At 44.5% G+C, this 12438-nt stretch overlaps 1 protein-coding gene across 1 annotated transcript; it reads left to right on the plus strand.

The window, feature by feature from the left end:
- Positions 1-4939: 4939 nt before the first annotated feature.
- Positions 4940-10278, plus strand: LOC148537942 (uncharacterized). Its single transcript, XM_088457599.1, has 2 exons — positions 4940-5091; positions 9445-10278. Exon 2 carries the CDS (start codon positions 9613-9615, stop codon positions 10207-10209), a length of 597 nt encoding a protein of 198 aa, XP_088313725.1. The 5' UTR covers positions 4940-5091; positions 9445-9612; the 3' UTR covers positions 10210-10278.
- Positions 10279-12438: the final 2160 nt, after the last annotated feature.

Below are 12438 nucleotides of genomic sequence, written 5' to 3' on the forward strand. Positions count from 1 at the left end.
ATCAGCGGCTTATTGAGTAAAACTCCAGATCAGCCGTGCAGCGTGTCCCCAGTGTAACCCCACGTTCAGCTACCTGTGAGGCACAAACACACTGTGCCAGCATACATACACATACACTCTCTTTCAGCTCCACAGCATGTATAATTACTACACACACTCCCAAAAACTACTGAGGAAAAAGGGATACTAGGAGATTATTCAGAAGCACTCACTACAGGCTATCTATACAGCGATATCTGGTATGCAGTTCTTTGTAGTCCTGTCCAGCTACTTTTTAAGAAATACTACACTATGGGGGTCATTCAGACCCACTCGCGAGCGGCAGTACGCTCGCAAGTGGGTCGATGTTCCCCACTGCGCATGCGCACGACGGAGGGAGCTCCGTCGTGCGCATGCGCGAGACCCGGCGAGCGAAGGACTTTCCTTCGCTCGGAGTCTCGCATCAAAGGGGGCGTGCTGTCGATGTTGATTGACAGCACGCCCCCTTTGGGCGTGCCGGGGGCGTGCCTGCCAGACGGAGGCGTTCTTATGGGAACGTCTACCGTCTGAAGCCGGCCCCACTGACATCACTAGTGATGTCAGTGGGAGTGATTTTGGCTCTGATAGAGCCAAAATCACTCCAGGGCTTGCGATTGAGAAACCCGACCACAGGGTTTCACTCGCAAGTCCGATGGTCGCGATGGTCTTGACCATCGCGACCATCTTGTTGGACGCTCGTATATGCTGTGGGTGGTGACCCACAACTATACGAGCGTCCAGGAGGACGCTCCATTTTAATGGAGGTGGGCCCTGATTCAGAGCGAGCGCTCTGGTCAGAGCGTCCGGCTCTGAATCAGGGCCAATGTCACCCCTTTCCCCCTGGGCTTGAATGAGCTCTTTTTAAAGGTGATCCAGCAGATGACATCCTGTCCACCCCATCCAGTGTGAAGCCCCTGTACCGCTGGGATTCAGATAAGCTATGAAGATTTTTCTTTTGGTACGCACAATTATCTCGAGCACCTACCTTCACGGTTATCAACAATATTACACTATCAGGCGCATGTCTTTTTAACCCTCTTTTCAGAATTACCCTAACCTTTGGCCAAACGGGACCCCAAGATGGCTGCTGCCGCCTTTATTTCAAGGATCATTGACTGTGGTCATAAGAATCAGTGACCTTTCATTTGACTTTAATTGCATTTTATATTTATTGCTCACTCATCATTTTATTTAAATATTTACATTATTATTCACTACAGGGAAAATTTTCTGGGCGCTGTCCACACACTATAATATATATATATGCAGTCCTTTGCCCAGCACTCCTATTAAATGTATAGATGCTGGGTGCTCCTTCCAACAGTCCTGAGACTGTAACAATATCTGTAGCAGAGATTAGAAAGGCACTCTCAGACGTATATGGAAATACACCATCAACACTGCATGTGTATGCCAACGTTTCAGAGGATTTTAACCTCTTTTATTTAACCTCTTGATAAAAGAGGTTAAAATCCTCTGAAACGTTGGCATACACATGCAGTGTTGATGGTTTATTTGCATATACGTCTGAGAGAGCCTTTCTAATCTCTGCTACGGATAGAGATATATATATACAGGTATATATATGTGTATGTGTGTGTGTGTGTGTGTGTGTGTGTGTGTGTGTGTGTGTAACAGCATTCTTGATAAAAGTCTTCACTGACTGAAACAAACGTACTACACTGCTGTGTTACGTGTCTTATTTGTAAATCCCGTGAGTGCTGCTGTTTCTTTTCCCTGCATGTAAGGTCACTACACCTCGGATGGCACCAGGGCGAGTATGGATGTTTAATTTGTGGAGTGCCAGCTGGAATATATATATATATATATATATATATATATATATATATATACAGTCAGGTGCATAAATATTGGGACATTGACAGAATTTTCATATTTTGGCCTCTATTCACCACCACAATGGCTTTGAAATGAAACAAACAAGATGTGCTTTAACTGCAGACTTTCAGATTTAATTTGAGGGAAATTACATCCAAATCAGGTGAACGGTGTAGGAATTACAACGGTTTCTATATGTGCCTCCCACTTTTTAAAGGGGCCAAAAGTAATGGGACAAACTAAACAATCCTAAATCTAACTTTTACTTTTTAATACTTTGTTGCAAATCCTTTGCAGGCAATTACAGCCTGAAGTCTGGAACGCATAGACATCACCAGACGCTGGGTTTCATCCCTGGTGATGCTTTGCCAGGCCTCTACTGTAAATGTCTTCAGTTCCTGCTTGTTCTTGGGGCATTTTCCCTTCAGTTTTGTCTTCATCAAGTGAAATGCATGCTCAATCGGATTCAGGTCAGGGGATTGATTTGGCCATTGAATAACATTCCACTTTTTAGCCATAAAAAACTCTTTGGTTGCTTTTGCAGTATGCTTCGGGTCATTGTCCATCTGCACTGTGAAGCGCCGTCCAATGAGTTCTGAAGCATTTGACTGAATATGAGCATGTAATATTGGCCGAAACACTTCAGAATTCATTCTGCTGCTTTTGTCAGCAGTCACATCATCAATAAATACAAGGGAACCAGTTCCATTGGCAGCCACACATGCCCACGCCATGGGACTACCACCACCATGCTTCACTGATGAGGTGGTATGTTTTGGATCATGAGCAGTTCCTTTCTTTCTCCATACTCTTCTCTCCCCATCACTCTGGTACAAGTTGATCTTTGTCTCAGCTGTCCATAGGATGTTGTTCCAGAACTGTAATGGCTTTTTTTAGATGTTGTTTGGCAAACTCTAATCTGGTCTTCCTGTTTTTGAGGCTCACCAATGGTTTACATCTTGTGGTGAACCCTCTATATTCACTCTTGTGAAGTCTTCTCTTGATTGTTGACTTTGACACCTATTACACCTACCTCCTGGAGAGTATTCTTGATTTGGCCAACTGTTGTGAAGGGGTTTTTCTTCACCAGGGAAATAATTCTTCTGTCATCCACCACAGTTGTTTTCCGTGGTCTTCCGGTTCTTTTGGTGTTGCTGAGCTCTCCGGTGCGTTCTTTCTTTTTAAGAATGTTCCAAACAGTTGATTTGGCCACACCTAATGTTTTTGCTATCTCTCTGATGGGTTTGTTTTGATTTTTCAGCCTAATGATGGCTTGCTTCACCGATGGTGACAGCTCTTTGGATCTCATATTGAGAGTCGACAGCAATTGATTCCAAATGCAAATGTCACACCTAGAATCAACTCCAGACCTTTTACCTGCTTAATTGAGAATTAAATAACGAGGGAATAGCCCACACCTGTCCATGAAATAGCTTTTGAGTTGATAGTCCCATTACTTTTGGCCCCTTAAAAAGTGGGAGGCACATATAGAAACCGTTGAGATTCCTACACCGTTCACCTTGATTTGGATGTAATTACCCTCAAATTGAATCTAAAAGTCTGCAGTTAAAGCACATCTTGTATGTTTCATTTCAAAGCCATTGTGGTGGTGAAAAGAGGCCAAAAAATGAAAATTCTGTCAATGTCCCAATATTTATGGACCTGACTGTATATATACATACATACATATATATATATATACACACACACACACAAACTCTTTTTGCGCCCGTTACTAATATCAGCTGCACCTCGGAGGAGGATCTCCTGTTAGTGGGACCCAAAAGTAAAATGTTTATAGGGAAGAGGGTACCTTCGAAGATGCCAAAACACCATAATTTGTACAACAATCTTATAAAATACACTGATCTTTGTACCAATCAATATGTATAAAAACTCCACAGTTCGTGAAGATGATCACCCAACAAATGGCCAATGCCAAAATGAAATCAAATAATGATTTTATAAAATTCACATAACTTAAAATACAGCTTATATAAAATATAATATTGTTGTGATGCCACTAATAAGAAGATGCCGTATAATTTTTTTTAAGGCTTTTCCAAAAGACATTTTAAATAGCAGCAATCACGTTGAATATAAAAACCCTACGCATTTCATCCGCACCGGACTTCTTCAGGGGTAATCAAGTTCTTAAATGTCAATTCTCATGTAGTGTGAACTTGTTCTTAAAATGGATCCAGGATTCAAAAGGGGGTTAGATTCTTTGTATAGGATTAAGGGGTCTATTTACTAAGCAGTGTTAGGAGACAGAGTGAAAAGTGATAAGAAAATGATAAGATGCCAGGCAATTAGCTCCCAACTGTCATTTTTCAAACACAGCCTGTGAGATGGCAGTTAGGAGCTGATTGGCTGGCACCTTATCACTTTTCACTCTGTTTCCTAATGGAGCATAGACACGGTCAGATTTTTTTTTAACGATATCGTTCGAACAATTTTTTTTTTTTTAAAACGATTTGAACGATTTTTGTAACGATGTAGTAAACGATTTGAACGATTTTTATAAACGATGGACGAGTTAAACGATATTGGACAAATCTGACAGAAAAAAATGGTGGAAATTCAAATGAGTAAGATTGGTCCAAAGTTAATGATTGACAGGGAAATGCTGGGTGTGACTAGCATGAGGGAATAAAAAGCTAGGGGCCATTTTAAAGCTTTACATTTCTTGCTCTGTGGCTAGTTTGGTTCGGTTTATACCAGCTAAACGTCGTTGCATTGCTAATTTGCTCCGCTTTGTTTTTGGCTTGCCTTTTACAAAGTGTGTTTATTGTGCTATAGTGACATGGATCCCATTCGTCAGCGAATGTTGGTGGCCTACGCAGGAGTCGCAATTTTGTCTGGGAGGGAGAGGGCTGAGAGGAGGACGAGGCCTTGCTCTTGCTGGACAAAGGAGTGGCTTTTGCGGAGGGATACCATGTCCCATATGCCTTTGCTCATGGAAATCCGTGAGAATAATCCGGAATTTCTTGAGGATGGACGACTTCGTCTTTCAGGAGTTGCTGCAGCTTGTGACTCCTGTTATTCAGCGACGAATATGAGGAGGGCCATATCGGCTGAGGAGAGGCTGGTGTTACCTTACTATATTTGGCTACCGGAAGATCCTTGGCTGACCTGAAATTTGGTTCCCTCATTTCACCTCAGGCATTGGGCGTCATCATACCGGAGACGTGCAAGGCCATATACCAAGCCCTCCAGCCCCAGTACGTAAAGGTATTTAAAATTATTATTTTTATTTGCATGTAATGACATACTTTGTTTTTTTTTTTTTTTAACCAAGTGACTGGGGTACTAAATTTGTAGGGAAAAGGTTGGAATCGGCTCAAAAATATCGGCGATGACGTTATATGTTTGCCGATTTTCATTATCCCCGTATTCAATTTAATTGAATTACATTTAATTAAACTTTTTTTAGCTGGTGAAAAGTCAATGTAAAATAGGGGGATACATTTTTGCCAGCCTTTAGCAGGTTAAAAAAAATGCAGATTTTGGTGTTTAGGGGTGCAGCCAGGGGTGGTTTCTAAAAATAAGGTGAACAAAATGTGTAGGGGTCAACCGTATTTTAGAAATCAAACCAAGGCTGCAGGGACTAATAGGCTATGGGGGTAATAAGGGGGGGCAAAGAATGTAAAACTTTTGTACTGTACAGTGGGACTACATGTTCCAGAATGTCTGTTTTTTGCATTTGTGGAACTACAAGTGCTAGCAGGCATGCAGCACCTGTACCCCACTGTAAAATACATTGTTAAATAAAGACAAAACATACACACCGTGACAAGTATAACTTTATTTCATACCCCTACCCACTCACACAGAGCCGTAGCTAGACATTTTGGTGCCCTGTGCGAGAAGGAGCATCGGTGCTCCCCCCCCCCAAAAATAAATAAATAATAATTCCTGATATGATTTAGGGAGCTTCTAGAGGATAAAAGCTAGAATTTAATTGGTTGCTATGGGCAACATCTCCACTTGTAAAAACCCATACATTAGTAAATATACCCCTTCGCGTCTACAGACACTGCAATCATGCTTTTGTGTCTTCAGATGCCACCAGCGGTCGGATCATTTAAACTTGCCCCAGCCCTATGCAAGGTGCAGATCATCGTCTGAGTATGGCCTCCAATGTGAGCAATTCAGCATTTCTGTGAGCAACCACTTTCAGCAACACACCTGTGTCACTCCAATAACACAGCCTTACTATGTTACACGTGGGTCTGATTATCCAGCCCCCTGTAGCTGCCCAGGATCACCCAAAACATTTCTATTACCCCTCAATATGTGTCTCTATTTCTATTACCCCTCAGTACACACAGCAACTCCAAAATACCCCCCAGTACACACAGTTCCCCCGTATTACCCCCCAGTACAGTGCCCACGTATGGCCCCAGTACACAGTGCTCATGTATTGCCCCAGTACACAGTGCCCTCGTATAGCCCCCAATACACAATGGCCCCGTATTATCCCCAGTGCCCACGTATTGCCCCAGTACACACAGTGCCTACATATTACTCCCCAGTATACAGAGTACCCCCTTTTCACCCACAGCACACTGCCCCCATTTCACCCCAGTGCACACAGCACCCCTATTTCACCCCCAATACACACAGCAACTCCATATTACCACCCAGTATACATAGTGCCCCCATATTACCCCCCAGTACACACAATGTCCCCAAGTTTCCCCTCAATACGCACAGTGCCCTCATGGTACCTTTTTTTTTTTTTTCTTCTGTAAAAACAACAGTGATTCAGGCGAGGTGCAGGTCATGATGTAGAGGAGGGCTGATTTGCACAGCACACTTTGAGACTGGTGGTAAGTTCAGCCCCGATATGTGTGGTGCCCTGCCCTGTGCATTTGATTTTGTGAGCACCACAGGCTCACACCCACGTGAGCGCCATAGAAGGAGGGGCGGCGCGTGTCCCGTAGTGCTTCCGCTGTATTCATTGTTAGAAGACACACCACCTCTAGTGAGATAGGTAGGGGGCGAGGCCATGCGTTGTAGCTATAGAGACTGCGCAGCGCTAATGCCGTAAGTCACAGTGACCAGAGACTGACATCTCTGGCCCTTGCCTCCGCTGCTGCTCATAGAGAGAGCCGTGCCCTAAGCGCAGCTGTCAGTGTGTGTGTGACAGCGGCTGCTGAGGAGAGAGGAGGCCGGCCCAGCAGTGCAATCCGTCCCTACCGCAATTAATATATATAGCAGCGGCGTCCGGCGTATAGTAATTGTGGGTGGCTGGTTCCACCCCCAGAGCTACTGCACTCTGTGCGACGGCACCGGCCGCACCACCCTAGCTACGGCCCTGCACTCACACATACTTACCTATACCAGCCGGTCTGTTCTCTTCTCTAGTAGAATCCTTAATGATTGCCCCTGCAAGTGAAATAAAATATACTCACCTATATCCTGGCGCTGGTCTGCGCACCATCCCCAGGAACTTTGACAACCAAAAAAAAGAATGCCGTCCAGACGGACTCACTATCTGTATGTGTGTTACCACACATACCGATAGCTTGCGAATGCCAGCTGATGGGCCAAGCACGTAGCTGGCACGTTCCGCCAGCCCATCAGCGTCCGCACTGACTGTACAGCGGACACTGTGCCTGATTCAGACCCGCTCGCGAGCGCTGGCAAGCGTGTCGATGTTGCCCTAGTGAGCATGCGCACGACGGAAGGAGCTCCGTCGTGCGCATGCGCGAGACCCAAATAGCGATGGCCAAGCCGTCGCTATGGGTCTCGCACCAAAGGGGGCGTGCTGTCCATGGTGATTGTCAGTATGCCCCCTTTGGTGGGCGTGCCGGGTGCGTGGCTGCCCAGATGGAGGTGTTCCCATGGGAACGCCTACTGCCTGGGGCCGGCCCCACTGACATCACAAGCGATGTCAGTGGGAGTGCTTTTGGTTATGATAGAGCCAAAAGCACTCCACCCTTGCGGCAGATGAGACCCTACCGCAAGGGTCTCGTTGCAAGCCCGATGGTCTTGACCATCGCGACCATCTTTTTGGCCACTCGCATAAGCTGTGGGTGGTCAGCTATGCGAGCGGCCAGGAGCCCGCTCCAATAATAGGTAGGATGGCCCTGATTCAGAGCGAGCGCTCTGGTCACAGCGTCCGGCTCTGAATCAGACCCACTGTTTGTCTACCGCATAAGACATTTACCACATGGGTAATGTCAGATGGGCACTGTCATGTGGGAAATGTCAATTTGCAATATGACAATGTCAATTGTCAATATGCATTGCCCACTGTAATGGTGGCCATTATACAGTGCACCCAGTAGTAATAATGCCCTCTGTATTAGTGCCCCCAGTAGTAATGCCCCCTGCAGTGGCCCCAGTAGTAAAGGCCCCTGTAGTGATGGCAGTTCTAATGCCCTATTAGTGCCCTATGTAGTAATGCTCCCTGCACTTTGGCCTCCTGTAGTGCCCCCAAAAGGAATGCCCCCTGTAGTAACCACCCCTCCCCAGCCGGGCGCACACACACATCCAAAAAAAAAAAAAAAAAAAACACACTCCAGACTTGCCGTCCATCCACGGCGTCCGTTCCTCGGCAATACGGAAGTTACATCATGGGTGATGTCACTCCCATAGTGCACTGTGCAACCTAGAAAACGGAGCTCAGGAGTGAGCTCCCTTCTCCGGCTTTTGCTGGCGGCGGCGCGGGGGGCAGGGGGGGGTAGAGGAGGAGCCAGGTGCCCGATGGTAACACAATGTCAGTGGGCAGCCGTCAATTTGGTGGAGTGGGTTATCCGTGGGCTGGCCGCTCTCTACTGGGGGCCGCCCCTAGGAAAATGCCTAAGCTTGCCTAGTGCAAGCACCGGCCCTGCATGGTTGAAAACTAATAAGTTCTGTCGTCGATATTAGTACACCCTATGCTGTGTCCCCATGAAGTGGCCCCCCTATATGGTTCTCCCTATAGTGGCCACCGTATACTGTAATGCCTGTTTTTGCACCACTCTAATGCATTGACAGTGCCCCTATGACATACATCAAAAATAATGGTCAGAAAAATAGCTTAATTCACGCACCTGACACAAACGTAATTTACCCTTCGCCAAGACTCAACTCTTCTATTGCACTGCAGTATAAGTCATCACGTCTTTCTTCATTTGCCGTTCCCTTGAGAAAATGGATTGTGGGGCAGCTGGTGGCTGGATGTATGTAGTTTTTTTTTTCATCCTGCGCTCCCTGCAGTTTACACGACGCAAGCAGAGGGCACACCAGCGGCAGGTTGAGACATGGGCCAGTAGTTTTGGTAAACCCATGTGATTGTGGGCCATTGTACAAACACTCATTTTAACCCTCCCTCCCCATTAAACCGGCCTTGCTAAGTTGTTTTTTTAGGATGTATTATTTTGGACACCAAGTTTGATTTTATGTAAGGATGGCATTTCAACAGTTTCACATTGTCTTTTCACAAACACCCCAATTGCCCGTCACCTTTATTGTTGTTTCACTCTGTCTCTGAAAACACTGCATAGTAAATTGACCCTTGTAAATACTGTTATTTTTTGATCATCAAATTAAGAATTAAATGTGCTGAAACATATTTTATGTTTTTAATTTCAGTTCCCTGCTACAGTTGCCGATTGGCAGAACATTGCTGCGGAATTTGAAAGGAGATGGGATTTTCCAAATTGCGGTGGTGCCATTGATGGCAAGCACATCCGGATTACCCAACCCAGCAATACTGGCTCCTTGTACTTTAATTACAAGGGCTACTTCAGTATCGTCCTAATGGCAATAGTTTCTACCAAATATGAATTTATCTTCATTGATGTAGGAAAGAATAGTCAAGCCTCCGATGGTGGATCATTTAAAAACACAACATTTTATGAAAGGATGGAGAAGAACATGTTACAACTTCCTACTGCTAATGATTGTTCACATGGGTTATCATTTGTATTTGTGGGTGATGAGGCATTTGCCTTGCACAAACATGTCCTTAAGCCATTTGCCCGAAGAACATTGATACCAGAAAGGCGAATTTTCAACTATCGTCTATCCAGAGCCAGAAGAACAGTGGAGAATGCCTTTGGGATTTTGAGTAATCATTTTAGAGTTTTCCACACGGCTATAAATCTGCGTGTGGATATGATAAATTGGGTGTTTCTGTCAGCATGTGTCTTACATAACCTTTTGCTGCGTAAAACCCAAGGACAACCCAGTTTGACAACAGGAGTTTCCACTGAACTGGCACTTCCAAACTGGTCCTCTGTCAATCCTCCCTTGTTTCCCCAAGGTGTCACAGCAGGGGCCAAGCAAATCAGGGACCGATACGTCTCTTATTTTAATGGTGAAGGTGCCGTTCCCTGGCTGGCAGACCGTGCTTAAAAGTTTGGAAAAAATTACATGACATACAATTTGTATTTACCAGGAAAAATAAATTGAACCCTTCTTTGTTGTATGTTTTCCTGTGTTGGCTTTTTTAAGTTGTCGCTTTACTTTTTTTGTTCTTGTACATTACAAAATTATACAGACCTGGTAGTAACTCCAAAGCTTCAGAGACCCAAACTCCTGGCCTCTAGGTCCAAAGCATTACCACCCTAAATCACTTAGGGTAAGCCAGGGATTTTGGGGGAGTGGGGAACCCCTCAAAGAAGTTTACCCCCCTCCCCAGCACCCCCGGCTTACGCTGAAGCCTTGCACTCTTCTCCCTATCCCTTTCAGTGTTGTGTATGGGTATAATGTGTTGGGCAAATTATCTTAATTTTTCTTACAGTTGAACTACAAGTTCCAGCATGCCTGTCATTATGCTCTTGTGGAACTACAAGTGCTAGCAGCTATGTGGCACCTGTCAGTTCACTGTAAAATAAATAGTTAAATAAGTGTGGATTTCCCCCCTACTGCAAATATACGCAATTATTAAAATATCTAGGGCCCTTTTTCGCAAAGCCAGCCCCCCAGAGCCAATTTGGGTATTTTGTAAAATATGTCCAAAAACATTGTTTTTAATCATCTACAAATGTTCGGAATCAGGGTGGAAAATGTGTTTATTAAAACCATACTCCTGGCCGCTCATTAACTTGTGGGTGACCACCCACAGCTTTAGCAAGCGTCCAGGATGATTGAACATCGACCCACTTGTAGGCATTCTGCGCGTGCAAGGGGGGACTAAATCGGCCCCACTGTCTAGTCACAGATTTAAAACAATAGTTATAAATTGCAAATACTAAAGACATTAATTGTTTTGCTTAATAATATTTAATTAAAATACATTTTTAAATAAAGACAGACGAATTTTGAATTTTAAAATAAATATAATTTTTAATTTTTATTATCCAAAAAAAAAAAATCGTCCAGGAATTCTGGACAGGATATTCTGGGTAGTGCCAAGCCAATGAGTGCCTTGAAAATAAAGAATACTCAGATCGGGGCTACAAGGCTTCATCAGCTGCTGCAGAAGTATTGCATGGGCCAAAAAACAAATGCAACCCAAACTGGGTAAAGCAGAAGATCAAAAAATATTCCGAACAATGTCAGCGGAAGTCAACAAAAAATATGGAATGCCAAACATTCCAAAGGAAGGGCAACGATAAGGTGAAGAGAGTCCAACATTATGGTATTATGAGCAAGTGTCCAACATCCAGACGAAAGAGAAGGAGAAATCGGGCAGAAAAAAAATGAACAAACATGCCATAAAAAAACGTGTCTACAAAAATTAGGTATCCAAAATATCCTCATGGGCAAGAGTGGCCAATGCACTCCCAACAGCAGAGTGAAGGGCAATTGAGGACGGCCCAGGAAGGTTTGACGGTGACGGAGGGGATCCCGACGCAGAACGGGGAGACATTTGTGGAGGAGGAATTGGGGGAATTGGCGCATGGAGGTGACTGGTACTTATTTCCGTGGGAAGACTTTGCTGGGGTATGTATGGGCTTATCGTCGTGGTTTCATCCACCTCATCTGTCATACCATGATAAATAAGCCCATATATAAGCCACCGGCAAAGAAATTGGGTTCGGGGCTTCATTTTCCTCAACTCATTGCCCATGTTGATACCGAAAACTGTTAAGTCATCCGAATTTGTCTGAAGAACCTCCTCAGTACGTGTTAAAAATCTTTCAGCCCGATCAGGTCTGGAACTTGAGGCTTGCGCCCCCTTGGCTGCCAACCTCCGCCTCTTCGCCGCTGGCTGGGGCTGCGGTGTTGTTGGTGGCGCCTCCACAATGCTTGCCTCAAGTTCCATTAGCTCACTGGTTGGAGGCTCAGGATCCACTTCCTCCGTAGGACGAAGCAAGGAAAGAAAATATGAATTAATTTCAAATTATTATTAAAAAAACAAAAAATTTAAAAAATTAAATCAAAATAATGTATAAAATAAAAAAAATAAAAAAACACCTACATCACTACATAGTATTGGAAAACTATATTTAACAGGTTCTAGAATATTTTAAAAAACTATATAGTCCATGAACTTACAGAATCCTGATTCTCCGCTACTTCAATAGGAGGATTCACCTCCAGTGAGCTAACTGACTGTGTCTCCGCCTCTTTCGTCAGGACGAAGGACAGGATGTCGTAATACCATAATGTTGGTTTCTTCACCTCATCTGCCCCAGC

Source organism: Taudactylus pleione, unplaced genomic scaffold (assembly GCF_031769625.1).
Source record: "Taudactylus pleione unplaced genomic scaffold, aTauple2 ptg000041l, whole genome shotgun sequence".
NCBI lineage: Eukaryota > Metazoa > Chordata > Amphibia > Anura > Myobatrachidae > Taudactylus > Taudactylus pleione.

Excerpts from the sequence above, each read along its gene's own strand:
- LOC148537942 (XM_088457599.1), top strand. The coding sequence starts at position 9,613 with ATGGCAATAGTTTCTACCAAATATGAATTTATCTTCATTGATGTAGGA.